This window comes from Pieris napi, chromosome 7 (genome assembly GCF_905475465.1).
Source record: "Pieris napi chromosome 7, ilPieNapi1.2, whole genome shotgun sequence".
Lineage (NCBI taxonomy): Eukaryota > Metazoa > Arthropoda > Insecta > Lepidoptera > Pieridae > Pieris > Pieris napi.
Genome location: NC_062240.1, coordinates 10,332,672 through 10,349,682, shown reverse-complemented (window position 1 = coordinate 10,349,682; position 17,011 = coordinate 10,332,672). Strand labels below are relative to the sequence as shown.

The following is a 17,011-nucleotide window of genomic DNA, read 5'->3' as shown; positions in this document are numbered from 1 at the left end:
TAATCCAACTTTACCTGCTGCTGATTGAGGCTCTTCATCCATCTCGTATTCATGTCCCTCGGAGCCCATAAGATGAGCGCCATGTTCCAACACCCTCTCTATGTCGAATGTCTCGCATCGTAGAAGGCTGAGTCCTTCTTCCTCTTTCTGATCTTCTTCTGAAAGTTACAATTATATCATAAATTACTTTAAATCGACTTGTCGATGGGAAGGTGTCCGAGTTGAAAACCCCATTTGCCAAAATTTTAAAAACTATTTCTGATTGTGTTACAGTAACTATAGATTATAGAACCTGTACAAATTCTTATTTTTAATTCTGTAAAGTGTTGTAAAAATCCAAATTGAACATTCACGATTTCAAGAGCCCGCCGAAACGATTATCTACTCAAGATGGCGTCGCACTCATGACGTCTATAAATGTTTAAACAAACATGAAGTTTTTTTGCTTTTTTTTGTGTTAATTACCATTCTTAATTACACATTAATTTCGATCAAAAACAGTCTCTGACGTATTTAAATTCTTGTTAAATTAATGATTATTTACAAGTCTTTTTAGGTTTTACTCCATATTTAAAGCTATGGTTTACACAAATTGCTCTCAATAACTCTTTATTGTCCATAGGTATTGTCAAATAGCCTATTACAGATCTCGCTCATTATTATTATTATCCCTTATGCCCGCCTTCCACTGCGAGCGGAACGGACTCCGCTATACTCGTAAAGATGATTTTCATACATTTTCATTTCCGTGGGAAAAATCGGTCAACTCGCTAACCTCATATGTGACTCTTTCAACTCGCTCTCTCCGCTGCGCTCGTCTCCGCTTTGGTGGAATCACATGTATAAAAATCATCGTTACGAGTATAGCGGAGTCCGTAATGGGTCCGTTCCGCTCGCAGTGGAAGGCGGGCTTTATTCGCGTTACATTTGCAGTCTATCTACTGTATAAATAAATGTACATTAAAAACTGGTTTGAATGTTAAAATTAAATTGATAACGTTATTGTATCCTGTGATATAAAGGAAATTCAGGTCATTTAATCAACACGGTTCGTTGCTTATAAATGTTATCGCACCATTGTAACGCCAACGTTTTAATGGAAAATATATTAAATGAGCACATATATTTGTAATTTATTGTTTTATACTTCCGAAGCGGTTAATGTTTAGTGTATGGTTAAATTTGTCAAAGAAAATTAGGAAAATAATCCATCTACATTCAAATGTTATTTAAACATAAAAAACAACATATGTATTTTTTTTATAATACCAATAATGGGATATTGGTAATATATAGATAGGAATTTAATAAAGGGTTTAATTTAGGTATAACATATTTAAATGTCAGCGTGACCATGCAAAATAAACACCAAACACGTAATTTTTATCATACAACTAATTCATTAATATATTTATTATACTTAAACACAAATGCTATCTTATAGACATTATGAATTAAGAAAATTCAGTACAAATTATTATTACATAAGATTTTTAATATCATAAAAAAATTACGTAACAAAATAAACGTCACTAAAATAATATCAAAACAAAGAAGTTATTCTATTATCTGGGCCATAAAAAGATAATCACGGTCTTTGTCCTTTATCAGTCAAAATAAGGTCAACGCTCTCAAAAGTGTCTCGGTATGAATATATCCGACCTACATAGGTTTAAAGATCGGCACAAATTGCGTGATAGTTGACTGGAAAGAGTTGTAAGAGTCCTTGCGAGACTCGGACCTCGGCTTGGGCCGTCGTGAGGTGGTCAATTAATTAATAAATTAAATTAATTTGTAAGTACTAATTTGTGCCTATTTTAGTATAGTAGTTTTATTCTAGTAGTGCATTTTCTTCACATATAATTATTTAACTAATGCATACAAAATATTGTAAAACCTATTATCAAAGAGTAAGTGTGGAGTTTCTGGCCCATTCTTCTCCACACGAAACTACCTTTTGGAAGGGGCAACTAGAATCATCTTTATATTTTATTTGACGTTCAAAAGTGCCATTTTAGATGGTCTAATTGAAATAAATGATTTGACTTGACTTGTCAATCGCGTGAAGTGCAGCAGGGCGGAACTCACTGGCGTAAGCGAAGTACGCAATAAGGGGCTTACCCTTCCCTGGTGAAAGGGTGGTTATAACAACCCTTCAATGTGGTCTGAAGATTACCTCATATTGGTGATCAAATCATCGTAATGGTGGACAGAAGGTTCATTATGAACCTAAAATACCACCAATACGATGATTTCATATTCGCACCAGTTCTAACAATCAATTATAAGTACTAGGTTACTCCAAGGTTCTGTTAATCAACTTAAAATGAACAAACAAATCATTTTGTTCAAACGTCAATATCAATTATCTCTTATCTTAATGACAATAATTATCTGTTTATTTTTAAATATTTTTTTCCTTTTAGGCGAAAAATTTAAATAATCTTAACACAGCAAAATGAAGCAAGGCTTTGTGTAACAGCACAGATACTATGTAACTCCCAGTAGTGATAGTGATCGCAATCCCGACTTGGGTACTGAGGCCCGTTTTCTAGAACGTCAATCATAAACCTTGTTACAGGAGCTATCAAAGCATTTTTCCTGTGTGACGTTTGACATATTTGACAGCGCTCAAGACGAGGTTCTGACTTGAGGTACGAATATTTATACCTGAGAGTTACCTTCATCGAAAATCCACAAAACGTGTTGGATATTACAGAGTACGGCGGTAGTTGTATTCATACCAATTTCCTTAAAAAGAATACCTTTTACCAATGAAATAATATATAACATATATCGCTGCCACCGCAATCTGAATTCGTATTGCAAACCCAAGAGTTGGGGATCCATTTGTGGCCGTCACCACATAGAATAGACTGGTGTGTTTAATTGCAGTGGTCATCAAGGTTTTGGTTAACACAAATTATTATTGACAAAACCACTACTGAAGTATAGTCACCACTTCTGCATTAAAAATCGCCGTCACCCAGAAATTCTATGTTAAAATCTCACAGAAACAGCAGAGAAAGAAAATAAGTAGGACCATTCTTAAATTCTATTAACCGAGAACCTGGACGCACTACATCAATTATTTTATTATTATTAATAGTCAGGAGTCAGATGGTCAATATATATATCGTGATCTTTGTGATCGTCAATATTTATAGATGTGAAAACGCGGTAGAAATAAATATTAAGCATATTGACATAAAGCCTAGATTTTTTGTGATCCATCAATATGTGTCAATATTTATTGATTGTGTGTGTGCGTAAGATGTTGGATCTCTATTTTTACAAAATAAATCTACGTAAAATATTTTTGTGTTTATGCTTATTAAAAAATTAAAGTACATAACTGATTACGCATATTTATTGTTTTAATAAACTTACCTTAATATAGCATTAAGGTAGGTTTGGTCTGTATTATGGCAATACAGGCTTTACTTTTATCGTCCATTAATTCGAAACACGTCTACTCCGAAGTATGGTCTTCTGAGCTCTGACTACTGACGATATTGAAGTAAATTTATATTGAAATCAATATCCCTAAGAAATTATTACTATTAATTAGTCACATAATGCCTGTTGTAACATCGATGCGACCTACCTGCACTTTTGTAAAAAATATTGTACTGTATATTGTAAGAAACACGATTTTCATAACACGATGTACATAACTAACTTACTCTAAATTTTCTCGCTAAGTGAATGTAATTCTTTGAGAAATAAAGTATCTTTGAACCGATATCGTTATACATATTGAAACAGGTATCGTGATATTGGATCGCGATATAATTGACCGTCTGCCCTATAACCACTGATTAATGTAAATATAAAACATCTACAGAAATCACAAGTGCTTATTTCTTAAGACAATTTTTAATGTTAATAATTGTCATAACCGTTTATAAATAAAAATTATCTTAAATAAATATATAAGGGAGTTAAACTCAAATGTGGTGTAAAAATATTTATTTTTAAGAAACAACATTTAGAGTTTGCTATTTCAGTTGTACTTTTATCCTATTTCTTTTATAATCAATTAAAAATGTACTCATAACAAACACTTCATATTCCAATTAAAAATAAAAAACAAGTGTCTTTTCCACAGGCTAACAAACAAAACTAAATGAACATTTTTAAAACAAAATAGATAATAAATAATCTAATTTAAGAAATATAATTATTTCTTTACAAATATACCTATTAGTAAATTAATTAATAAATTGGATACATTTTAATACAGAATACATACCTTTACAACCAGTAAAATTCGGATGCCATTCCGGGACGTTTGATAGAATCGCCTCAACGGCCTGAAAGAGAATATTACGTGTTTAGATAATTGATCAATGCGCAAATGTCTGTAAAAATAGAGATCATGGAATTCGTTTTTTATCCCGAAAAGCTCAAAACAATATATATCTGAATGAATGATTCTTCAAATTAATAAGTATTTTCTATTAATCAATAATTTATTATACATATCGTTATAAAAATTTGTTATAAGTTTAAATAACACGGGGCAAACGGGCAGTCCACCTGACCACTCACATTGAAGGATCGCAAGTGCGTTGCCGGCTTTTTATGAATAGGTACGCTCTTTGTAATTATAAATGAACAACTAGAACAAATTTATTGGTTTTTTTTTTACAGAACAAACGGACAATCTGATGTTAAGTGACCGTCGCCAAATAACACTCTCAATCCCAGAGGGCGAGTGCGTTGCCAGCCTTTTAATAATTGGTACGCTCATACCTTTATGAGCGTACCCTAGTCGAATTGATTCGGAAATACTTCAGTGTGTCGCTGGTTCCACATAGTGGTGGTGCGCGGCACAAACTTCCTTAAAAACAAGGTCGAGTCGAGGTGAAACGGGTGAAATTTCGATATGTATTATAAGTAATGATTATAGGTTCAATCAGTAATTTTATGACATACAAATATAATATTAAGCTATAAGGAATAAAGTAAAAAAACTCTGAATTAACTTAAACCATCTATTCGCTTTCAGATCATGACAAAAGTACCCTATATCCCATATATTATTCATTTCATTCATAACAGGAAAAATACTCTTTTTAAGTTGACAATTTACAAAGCATATTTACACGTTACACAATAGGTACATAACAACAAGTTGTTCAGGGCGTGGCAATTAGGTTAATTCCTATTTACGTTCACAGCAACCATTTAGGTGCGGCGGACACCTTTGACTAATTGACATTGAACATTGTGTAAACAGCTTTCACGGTCATAATGCATGCAACAAAAAACATAATCCTAGGCCGTTTCTCCACTGCTCCGGTCCGGCAAACGTTAACTACCGATCCGATTTAGAAACTCACAACAGTACGTACGTGCTTCTCCACTACTCCGGCATCCGGTTTTTAACGTTCCGATAACTTGCTAGATCGGAACGCGGTGTTTTATCGGTCCAAGTATATCCAAGAGGTTTTAAATTATTATTAGTTTCTTGAATTTGAAAAACCCTGCATAACATGGACCAAACCAAATTATGTTACTATTTATTTATATTTTATACCATAGTATTAGTGAACTATTTATTAAGTAGATTTTATATTTCAAGATAGACAATATAAAAAAGTAATAAACTAGCCAGGGCAATAAAATATTTAGAATTTAGAACGTTTTATTAATAAAATAAAGTAAATGGGTTTCATATTTTATGCACTAGATTGCGTAATAATAGTTTTGACGTAGGTACCTACTTAAGACTGTATGAATGAATGAATGTTTGCTATGTATGTTTGTTTCATGAATGTGAATATATATAATGTGTGTGTGTGGGAGGGTGTATGTATTTGATAATCATTATGAATTAAAAATGCAAACAATTATTTAAGTATTTATTTGTACTCAAACTTAAATCCCTTCAAAATCTAAGTAATCTGAGTCTTGGGAATGTATGGAACGATTACTAGATGCTGATGGCGAAGCTGGAATCGGATTCGATGTCTGAGATGAAGTTGATGGTATAGATGTTGTTGCCTGTTGATTGCTACTATTATATTGCGTAGAGTATCCAGGGTAGTGTTGATCTTGCGTAGGTATTGGCTGTTGATTGACGCTATTATGTGTGTAGTATCCAGAATACTGATCTGGTCCGGTTATCTGATTATATGAATCACGCCAATGTCCGTAATTTGGTCTCTCATAATTCCTACTTTTAATTTTTTGCAACATTGTCATGACGCTAGCTTGAAATTCTAAAGTCTCTTCGATAGTTAAAGTGTTCAAGATTGGTATAATGCCTTTGAAGAAAGATAGATGATGGTTTTCCTTTTCTGGGTTTATTCTGGAGTCCAAAAACTTTACCATCCTGTCATTTACCTCTTTATTATCAATTTTTTTTTTATCTTTAATTAAAGGTGAACGAAAATCTGATTCCATGCCTACTTCAGTCTCGGTTCTTGCTTTTTTTGAAACTGACTCATGTGGTGGTCGAGGTTCGGAGACTTTTTTCAAAAACATTAATTGCTCGTGATATAAATAATTTCGTGTCTTTTTGGTCGAAGATCCAGATTTAGACTCATCTTTTTGTTTCTTTACTGTCTTAAGCCACGAATCTCGTATATTATTCCATTTAGTTGAAACCTGTTTTCCTGAAATCAATAAAAAAATATCATAAAACAATACAATTTGTTTCTTGGTGACGTATAAAGTAATAATGTATTAACAAAAAATACTTTTTTTTCAGATATTTAGCTTCAGGATGTTCATTCAAAGAAATACATTACTCATACAGAGTAGGCGTTTCGACAATAAGTAAACTAATAAAAGAAATGACCCACGTCATTTGGGAAAACCTAAAGACAGATTTCCTTAAGCTGCCTGATACTGAGAGAGAATGGGAGGACATCGCTTCAGGATTCGAAAGAAAAGCCAACTTTCCTCACTGTCTTGGAGCAGTAGATGGCAAACATATCAGAATTTTGAAACCAGCCAAGAGTGGTTCTATGTTCTTTAATTACAAGGAGTATTATTCTTTTGTATTAATGGCAGTTGTCGATTCAGAGTACCGATTTATTTTTATTAGTGTGGGCTCATTTGGCAAGGAATGCGATTCTAGTATATTAAAGGATAGTACATTTTGGCAAAAGATCAATGATGGTACTTTAAATGTACCAAAGCCTAGACCGCTTCATGAAAACTTGCACGAAGAATTACCGTTTATACTTGTTGGCGATGAAGGCTTTGCTTTAACACCTAATCTCCTACGTCCATATGGAGGTACACATTTGAATACTGATAAAAAGATTTTTAACTATAGACTAAGTCGAGCAAGAAGGTATGTTGAGTGCGCTTTTGGTATTCTGGCAAATAAGTGGCGAATAATCCATCGAGCTATAGATCTCAACGTAGACACAGCAATTCAAGTAATTAAAGCTTGTGCAGTCTTACATAATTTTGTAAGAGAAAAAGATGGTATAAATTTTGAAAGTTACCAAAATATAGAACATAGACAAGAACAAGAAACTACACCCATGAATCGAAATGTGTCGAGTCGAGGTGGCCCTAATGCCAACGCTATACGGACATCATTTACTAATTATTTTGTTTCAGATATTGGTTCCGTTCCGTGGCAGGCAGCAGCTATAAAATAAAATTTATCAATGCATTTACATTTTATCAATAAAACATTAAAAACTCACCGTACTGTTTTCTTTCTTTTTCATCCAGTTCATCGAAGTTTGGTTTCAGTATTAAACATACTTCACGCCATGCTGCTAACTTTAAGTTTTTGTCTTTATAAACGTCTTCGGTCTTATCCCACAGAACAGGTCTCTCTTGGACAAGCGTAATTAAAGTTTCTGCTTGAATATCCATGCTAAACGTCTACTTTTACCAGAACATGCGAGCCGAATGACGTGAGTGGAACACGGGCGGGGCGAGGGGAGCACGAGCAGGGCGAGCGGGGGACAGATACCGGCACAAACTCGTTCACATTACTCCGGGCCCGGTCGTTCTACCGGCAATTCGTAGTGACAAAACGTTCGGTAGAAATGCCGGGCTCGGCAAAAATGCCGGACCCGGGATAATGTGAATAGCTTCATATAAATTGTACAGCCACTAGCTCTTCCGGCAGATTTACCGGCGCGGCAGATCTGCCGGTCCGGCGTAGTGGGAACCCGGCCTAAGGCTATTTTAGTTCATATTCAGAAACAATTTTAGCGAAGTCTGGCTTCCGTATGTAAGTATTTACATACATCAAAATCCAATACTTTATAGTATTAGATTTTGGACATAAGGGAATCATAGCATGCACTGTTTGGTCCCAAATCTACAAGAAATACATTGAAGCAATAGAGAACATTCAAAAAAAAGTTTTAAATACAGTGTAAACTCTATGTAACAGCCCTCGATATAAAACCAAACCCCGTAAAGCGTCGAAATCACTTGGCTTTGGTTGGTTTAGCTTGTCGTCCTTACAATGATACACTCTACATAGCATTACACCCAGCCTCAATAACGACAATTAAATAATAAAAAATACTTTTTAAGTGCTGAAATTAGTTAAAACTGCGGAGCTGTACGTTATTTTGTCGCTTTATTGTCCTCGTAATAAACTCGACTATCGGCATCATACGTACCGAACTTTCTAAGAAATCCGTTCTTTTGTTTACAAATTGGGATTGTTTGAGTGTGACTTATCACGAAGATGCCTGAATATCGGAAGATATGAATAAAATAAGTAAAAAAATACAACGTAATTTCTGGTGCAGCAAATGGCGATAATAACAGACTATACGCAATAGCGTTCAAATAAGAATTATGTTTTATGTAATTACTAACACTAGTCTGAAATAAACGTTTTCTTTTTCTAATACAGACTTTTCTTCTTGCCATTTAACGACAACTCTTAGTAACGTCAAAAGTTGCACAGTCCCTTGAGTGTCGTTATACAGAGTTTACACTGTATTTCCGAAAGTATAGTAGCTATATAGATTACTGCAAGTACTTTGGTATTGAATCCCTGGAATGTAGACGTAAACAATACGACCTGTTTTTACACAGTTTTTGCAACGGTTAATTGACTGCCCTGACTTATTGTCGCTTTTACTATTTCACACCCCTTCTTCATACAAAACAAGGCAAACCAAACTATTTCAAATTCCTTGGTCTAATACAAACTATTTACGTAACTCAGTCATGTATCGTATACCTTCAGATTATAAGACAAATTACCGGCAAATAGATATATTTAACTTAAAAAAAAAATTACTACTTTTTGTTTATGTTTGAATGTGTATTCCGTTTTTGGCTTTTGTGAATAATGTTATTGTTTGGATATTGTTTAATGAGTAGCTGTAGGAATACTGATGAGCAAATAAATAAATGGTTCGCGCGATCTCCTTTAACTAAGCTGTTTAAGCATCGTTCTTTATGTGTAAACAGTCAATTAAGATTAAAAAAATTCCCCTCTACGATCAACCCCTATTTTTTATGTGTTAGTTAAGAACTTATAACTTGAACTCAGGTTTATATAGAGAAAAATCACAGGAAAACCTAAAAAGTTTTCATCCCGGAATATCGAAGTCTCCTGGATAGCATAGCCAAATGTAAAGAAAAAAGCTTTTACCGGATTAAAGTTATGTATTATTATAAATTTACAATTATTTGACATAATTTTAAATTTATCCGAAATATAATGTAAATTTATAATACATAACTTTAATCCGGTAAAAGCTTTTTTCTTTAAATGTGTAAAGGTTATGTTAATCAAAGACAATACTATATAGCCAAATGTTCCATGTTGGTAGGTACTAAAAAGGTAGGCTATGGAAAATCACATTAAGGAGAAACGAAGTTCGCGGGGGCAGCTAGTATTATATAAACTTCTGTGTTAATACGAACGAACTCTAAAACTACTGGACTCATTTAAAAACATAAACGCGTCAGTTATATATAAACAACCTTGAAGCTAGTTAATAATAGTATTCAGTACAATATCTTCAAAACAGTTGTATAATAAATTCAGAATATTAACCCAGGTCAGCCTTATCGTATTTGTAATTTTGATATTGTCGCAATGTTTTCAATCAATTAAAAAGTAGGTTACGTACGATAACCCTGCACCGATACAGCACAATTGTACACACATTCATGTTATTGGAATTTAAAACCAACTCATAGCTAACTTTTAGCTTGCGGCAAATGGTTGCTAAGGTAACGTAATAACGTACAATAACAAACTATTCCATCATAAAATAAACCCTATTATTACTTTTGTTTAAATGTAATTGAAACAAATATACAAACATAATGGGTTCCAAGGTTTCAAAAATTAATTAACGGATCCTTTACATCTAATGACAAATAACTTAACCAATTTCTTAATGACACTGGAAGGAACTAGCGTTTAAGATACAGGCTAGGCCTAGTTTAGACGCTAGTGCACATAAAAGTATATTATTTATAAGGTTAACCAAAATGAATATTGTATCTCAAAGATTCGTAGCATAGTGTTATTTTACAATCTTTTAAATGTAAGTACAAAATGTAATGTTTTTGAGTCAAATAAAGTAATTTTTATTTATTATAACAAACTTTAATTTGTGTACGACGTACACAAATTACCTGTTTTGTAAGCTAATTTATTATGAGTTCCTTATTTACTTTTACGTACTAATTAGATTTGAATTCAACTAAAAACTCCGGAAGACCAGTTTTTTTTTTAATTGCTTAAAGCTAGTAAAGTTTAGGAAATGAGAAGACTGACTTTATTTAGCAGTAATAACAATTTCTATTTTCTTTAAATATTAAGTTGTAGTACTTTTTAAATTTGTTTCAATTTTATTTTTATTATTACTTTGTAGGTTAAGAAAATTGTAAATACATTATTTCAGTTTTTTATCTATTAATGAACTTATGTTTAATGTTTCATATATTTTGTTTAACAATGTAATCTGTTTTAGCTTTGTATATTGTCTAAGTGTTTTCTTATATAATATGTATACGTGAAGCTGTAAGATTACTTATAAATAAAATAATGAATTATGAATAAGGCGAGACTTAGTGCGAATGTCTCACTAAATCATACCCTCAAACTGGAATCAACATGTTCTGAATCGTCGGTCGTGATGGTTATTATAAAGGTCACTAGAACTAATATACCACCAAAAATGTTCTCAAACCTGCGTAGCAGCAATCCTAGTCTCCCATGCTGGCGAACGAAAGTGCTTCATAAGCCTTGCCAGCAGCCGATGGAGTTCTTCCGGGTGCGCCTTCTGCACCTCACCCAGCTGCCTAGCTGCAGCACGCCGAGTTGCTGGCCCGGTGCCAGCTTCCAGCAACACGAAGAGACGGTCCAACCTGCAGATGAGACATGTATCAGAGTCTGTTAGTCCTCACTTTTTGGAGCAAAATTGAAATGTAATATAAGAAATTTCTTCACAAATATTAAGCGACAAGGAAGTACCAAGTTCGGCATTATCAGGCGGTGGTAAGTGATGGTAAAGATGAGTTATATATATATTATTTGGCCTTTACGAGTTATATTATCTATATATATAAAAATGAAACCCGTTTTCCGTTGTCACGACATCACATGAAAACGGCTGGACCGATTTGTCTGATTTTTTTGTTGTGTTTGTAATTGTCAGGAGAAGGTTCTTATAAAAAAAAAATTGCGCGGAAAATTAGAAAATTCAAGAGTACTTAACCACCATACAATTCGAACTTTTTGGTGTAACCTTATGGCGTTTGACATAACACAACATTGACAGAATGCGTGCTGCAAATATCGTCAGAGGATGTAAGAAAAATTAATATCGTTCAAAATAAATGCTTCGATCGGAGTTATTATATTGATAATACATATAATAATATGCGAGCCAGAAAAACAAACAAAGTATGTTGTATAAAATAAGGATTAGAATAATAAACACTTTGTTTCTGAAATATTATTTAATTCATTATACCAATTTGAAATCAATATTCATAGTTAAGACAGGACAACGTCTGTCGGGTCCGCTAGTAATATATATATTTGGCTGTTATAAAGCGGACTAATCCGCTAATATACATAAAAACAAAAGTAAAAAAAAAATTAAACTCAAAACAAAACAAAAAAAGAGTTTTAATATATATGAAATAACTTATATAAATTACTAAATACTCTCAGGGCTATTTGTATAAAATCTCTGTTTGTATTGAAAGAAATTACAACTGCTGTCTGAGATAAAAATACTTTGCGACAGGCGACCTACTTTAAAACGAATATATAGGAATTATAATTAGCTCACGTGTCACATCACGCCTTTATATAAAAATTCGTTGGGCGTAGTGTTTTGTGTCAGGCCTCTGGTTTTATGGCTATCCTGACGTCACTATATTCGAAGATTTAATATAGCTGATAACATGAAACATTATCTATTTATAAACTTAAAAAAAGAAATGTGAAGGAGTGTTGAAATAGTGTGAAACTAAATTAACAACAAAAAAGAAAAATAGCGTTAAAAAATCTCAATGAAATCATAAACAACTTATAAAAATACCAAATCCAAGAGAAAAAGTAAAAAGCAAATGTATAGATAAAAGCGTGATAATTAAATATATTATTATATATGAAATTTAATCTTTTATTTATATAAATCAAGAGCAACTCGCAAGACGCATTTGAACTTCTGCCCTGCGATTCTGTAACTCACTTTTCGAACTCACACAGCGGTTTTCGCATCGGCGGTCGCTCTCAAATCAGTCGTGAAGCAGTCATTTTATGATTTGACATTCTGATAAACAATAAACTACAAGCTCCCACCTTTTCAGAATGCCAAATCATAAAATGACTGCTTCACGACTGATTTGAGAGCGACCGCCGATGCGAAAACCGCTGTGTGAGTTCGAAAAGTGAGTTACAGAATCGCAGGGCTGATATCCGACATGTATCAAAAACATGTCCCCTGAGATACTTATATAAAATTAAAAGCAGACTTCAATGTTTGACCTTCAAAAATAATAAGGCGCCACACAGCTACGACCACTCACAAAAATAGGTAAACCACTTTCAAACTCGTTATCCAAAGAGTACGCTTTTTATTTATCAATTAGTTTTATCATTACCCATTAAATTTCAAATAACCTAAATTTTTCAAAGTTTTAATTGTTTAAAGTACAATTTCAAATTTAGAATAAGGACAAATTAGTTTAATTAAATTATTAAATTTCTACAATATGAAATAAGATACGTATCGTAAAAACAAACGGTTATTATGACCATTCCACATTAATTCTAAACTTTAACCTCGTATTATAAATACGGAGGAAATAAATATAAGGAAAACCCCGACTTTTTCGAATTGTACCTCTTTAGTTTAGCTGTAACCGGAAAGCTTACAATGTTACTGCAAATGAATCTCCATTCCAATAAATTTACAAGTTATGCCAAGCGACATCAGCGCTACGACCATACTACATCAAAATTTAGTTCCGCAATTTGCTAGTTCTTTGTAGTTAGGATAGAGAATGTTAATGTCTACTTATTTTGTCATTGAAATCGCAATTAAATGAAATAGCAAATTACGCGGTAAACTTGCTGATTCTTCCTAAACTATATACGGAAGGCATAGTCTGTTTTGTCTAGTTTCTGAATATCAACAGGGATTATGAAGATAATTCAGACTCATCAGAGTGAAGCGAAATGATTGAAGTTTGACATAAAAAGTTTAAAATAAAACGTACCATACTAGAGTGAGTTCGCGCCAAGTCTATACTAAATCTTACCCTAATTAGCGGATACATACCTTGATGTCATTTTGGCCTGTGAACTTGTTGCTGTATAGATGTTTCTAGAAAAATAATTAAAAATATTTTTTAATTTATTTCAATAATGATAATTACATTATTATACATATTTCAGTGCAGAATAATTACATATTAGTACCTACCTACTATCAAAATATTAGTTTATGTAATTTCGACGGGTTCGATTCATAAATAGGTAATTTTTGTCTCAATACAGAATGTTGCGTAGTTACTGCAAAAATATTAATTAAAAATATTTCGATATATCTTATAATTCAGGATTTATAAACGACTTCACTTATAATACTAAAATAACAATATTAACCTCTAAATTAAATTAACCATTAATTATTATGCTAACAACAACGAAATCGTAGAATAATAATAACACCGGAGTCCGGACATTAATTAAGCTGACAGATTGCTGCTACTCGAAGCTGTCAAATAAATTACATTTATTATTTCCTATAGATGCGTAAGCGAGTAGCGGTTTTTGTAAGCAACCCCCTATGGACACACACTAACGAAGGCTCGCGAGTTCGTTACCGGCCTTTTAAAAGCTGTACACTCTGATCTCGAAAGACTTTAAGTCAAAGGATTTCAGTTTTAGAGAAGATAGAGGACTAGTCGATCAACTTAGTCGTATTCCGATCATGTTTACATATTTTACACAAAGTACAGAAGTCGTGTAATCCGCTAAAACGATTGACATACTTTCTTTTTATCGATGCGATTCTCATCTCGTGTATTGTATGTGTTTGTTTAAAAACTTTCATCTAAATAACTTGTTTTATAAGTGCTTTGAAGATGCTATGTTTTACTACTAAATTATTTATTACCTTGTTTTTTTTTGGGATGCCATTTTCTGCACTTGCATTGCACACACAGTGAACAGGCATGCAAATAAACAAATGTTAAATGCCCCAGGTTATATTTTTGTACACCATAAGTATTCAATCAAAACATTCATTAATTATTTTCACATTACTTTCACACTCTTAGCAAAGTTTTCGTTCAGAGATAAGCAAATATGTGTAGATAAAACTAACAAATAACTGAATGTTATCAGAAATTAACAGATCCAAACCTAAGTATATATGTATACTATATATATTCTTTTTTCCCAAAATATAAATGCACACATGAACATTACTTCCACGGCTGGTTAAAAATAAACCTGCATCATGAATGCTAAATAATAAAACTTTTTATGATTCAGTAAGCATCATCGCATTTGATCCCGTTGACCCCTTTTATTACTGCAATTATCCTAATAGGCTAGGTATTAGATTCAGTAGATAACACTAATGGGTATTTTTGTGGAAATAAAAGATATAACTACTACTTATTGCTAATATATTTTATTTTAGTTTTATCAATGAAAGTGTAATAGAGTGTGTGTGTGTGTGTGTTGTATTGTATCAAAATAAAAATTGCTAATGCTAGGTGCAATCTAAACACAGTTGAGCATTGGCATATATTATGATAAAAAAAATATTTATAACTTTTTTTCACTTCATATGAAGTTTGTATTTCTCTGTCTATTTATTGAACCTGGCATAATAAAGTTAACCTGCTTTAACTAGCTCTTTTATAATAATAGAATGTGCTAAACCAAACCTTATGCATACACAATTATATTATTATAAAATATTAATTTTAAAATCAGAGTATTGCTAATAATAAATGTATAGAAGGATATATAATATTATTAATATGTACTTTAAATAGGTACAAATTTAACAATATTGTTCTATAAATAGTTATACAATTTCTATATATAGCATTTTAATACAATTCGATTGAAAATATTGATTGGTCTCTTATAAAAGAGTACATACAGGGTACATCTATGAATCTGTGATATGTTAGATTCATTGAATATGTAGATATACAGTCTATATACCGTATGTAATAATTTAAAACAATTTGAAAAATGCTCTTCTACCGGATTGTGTTCATGATACACGGGTTTATACAATACGCAATGAGTCTACTTCAATATTATATCAAGTCGTAAATCGATTTCTGTTAATCCCACAAATATATATCACGCAGCACGTCTATTGATTCAACAACATCATAAAGATATACCGTTATTTAGGATATTAAAAACATAATATGTTTTTAATGTTCTAGATTTAGAACAGAAAAACGCAATAAAACTGTAACGGTAACGTGATACGAGCCTTCCGCGCATGTTAACATATGGCTGGTCACTTAGCATTAACACGGCATTCACTGATCACTCTTTCTACGATTCCTTATATTTCATGTTAGTATATCTACCCTTTCGTACGACCTTGTAATTGTTTATCGAGGCGGACGAAAAGGTGCAAAAAAATCGGGGCAATTTTATATTGTAAAATCAATATTTCATTCACTTTCTTTATAATTATACGGTTGTACTTATCAGTACCTACCTTTTCCAAATATCACGATTTCACGTCACTGCATCCAATCCATTCCATAATTTAAAACACTTAAAATCGCACGCGAAATCATTTTCGTCAAAATGCACAAATAAAAAAAACCAACGTGACGAAAGGAAGCGCATCGTTCAAGTTTCAAATATATACTGACAGCCATGATGCTGATGAGTCCGACTTTATTGTGCACTTGGGCGCTGATTGGCGCAGAATCGGTGAAATAAAAATAATTATCAGACGTTTCTACCAATCAAATGAAAGAGTTCCAAACAAATATTGGTAGAGTGCCAAAAATCGGTATTTCTTTACGTCACAGGAATCTAGATAAATTTTTTAAGTTTAAATAGTCAAATAATCTATTGCTTATATTTATTCTGCGAGTTGTATTATCAAATAACAACTAGCAGAATAAATAAGAAAGAGGAAAATATATTTTCACTAGTGATTAGCTCCACCTAATTAAAGAATGCATTGCTGAAAGCAGATCAATATAGTATTATTCTATGACATTACTTGAGCTTACTGAAATGTTTAAATTAAAAAGTAATATTTCCAATTATCATTTGTATGTTGATTTAACCAATCCCTCTGAACAAACTTTTTTTTTGAACGGTTTTATATATAATAATCTCTCTATAAAAACCGTCGCATACAAATTTAATGATAAAAATCGAAACTCATGTTGTTGTACGTGAGCTCATTTACACTATCTCTAGGAAACAAACCTTAAAAATGAATGGCTTTTGTTATAAACGTACTTTACATGCTTAGCTTTTAGCTAATGAATGTTTAATAGCATGTCTATATCTTTGAAA

General features: G+C 32.4%; 3 protein-coding genes across 4 annotated transcripts in view; 1 reads left to right on the top strand and 2 right to left on the bottom strand.

The window, feature by feature from the left end:
• Positions 1–16,356, bottom strand: part of LOC125051281 (TATA-binding protein-associated factor 172) — a 46,933-nt gene extending 30,577 nt beyond the window's left edge. The window contains exons 1-5 of one of the 2 annotated variants that reach the window (XM_047651492.1): positions 16,191–16,356; positions 13,767–13,811; positions 11,160–11,337; positions 4,256–4,316; positions 15–158 (exon numbers count right to left, since the gene is read on the bottom strand). In XM_047651492.1, the coding sequence (XP_047507448.1) occupies positions 15–158; positions 4,256–4,316; positions 11,160–11,337; positions 13,767–13,777 (394 nt within the window). In that variant the 5' untranslated portion in view covers positions 13,778–13,811; positions 16,191–16,356. Of the gene's footprint in view, positions 1–14; positions 159–4,255; positions 4,317–11,159; positions 11,338–13,766; positions 13,812–14,606; positions 14,645–16,190 lie in introns of those variants that run through there. The other variant, XM_047651491.1, reaches the window with a different exon arrangement.
• LOC125051283 lies at positions 5,858–8,157 on the bottom strand. The gene is made up of 2 exons (XM_047651496.1): positions 7,677–8,157; positions 5,858–6,626 (listed from the first exon to the last, which is right to left on the bottom strand). Exons 1-2 carry the CDS (start codon positions 7,849–7,851, stop codon positions 5,887–5,889), a joined length of 915 nt encoding a protein of 304 aa, XP_047507452.1. The 5' UTR covers positions 7,852–8,157; the 3' UTR covers positions 5,858–5,886.
• On the top strand, positions 6,554–7,675 carry LOC125051285 (protein ANTAGONIST OF LIKE HETEROCHROMATIN PROTEIN 1-like). The gene is made up of 2 exons (XM_047651498.1): positions 6,554–7,254; positions 7,588–7,675. The coding sequence occupies exons 1-2, from the start codon at positions 6,807–6,809 to the stop codon at positions 7,626–7,628; spliced, it is 489 nt and encodes a 162-aa protein (XP_047507454.1). The 5' UTR covers positions 6,554–6,806; the 3' UTR covers positions 7,629–7,675.
• Positions 16,357–17,011: the final 655 nt, after the last annotated feature.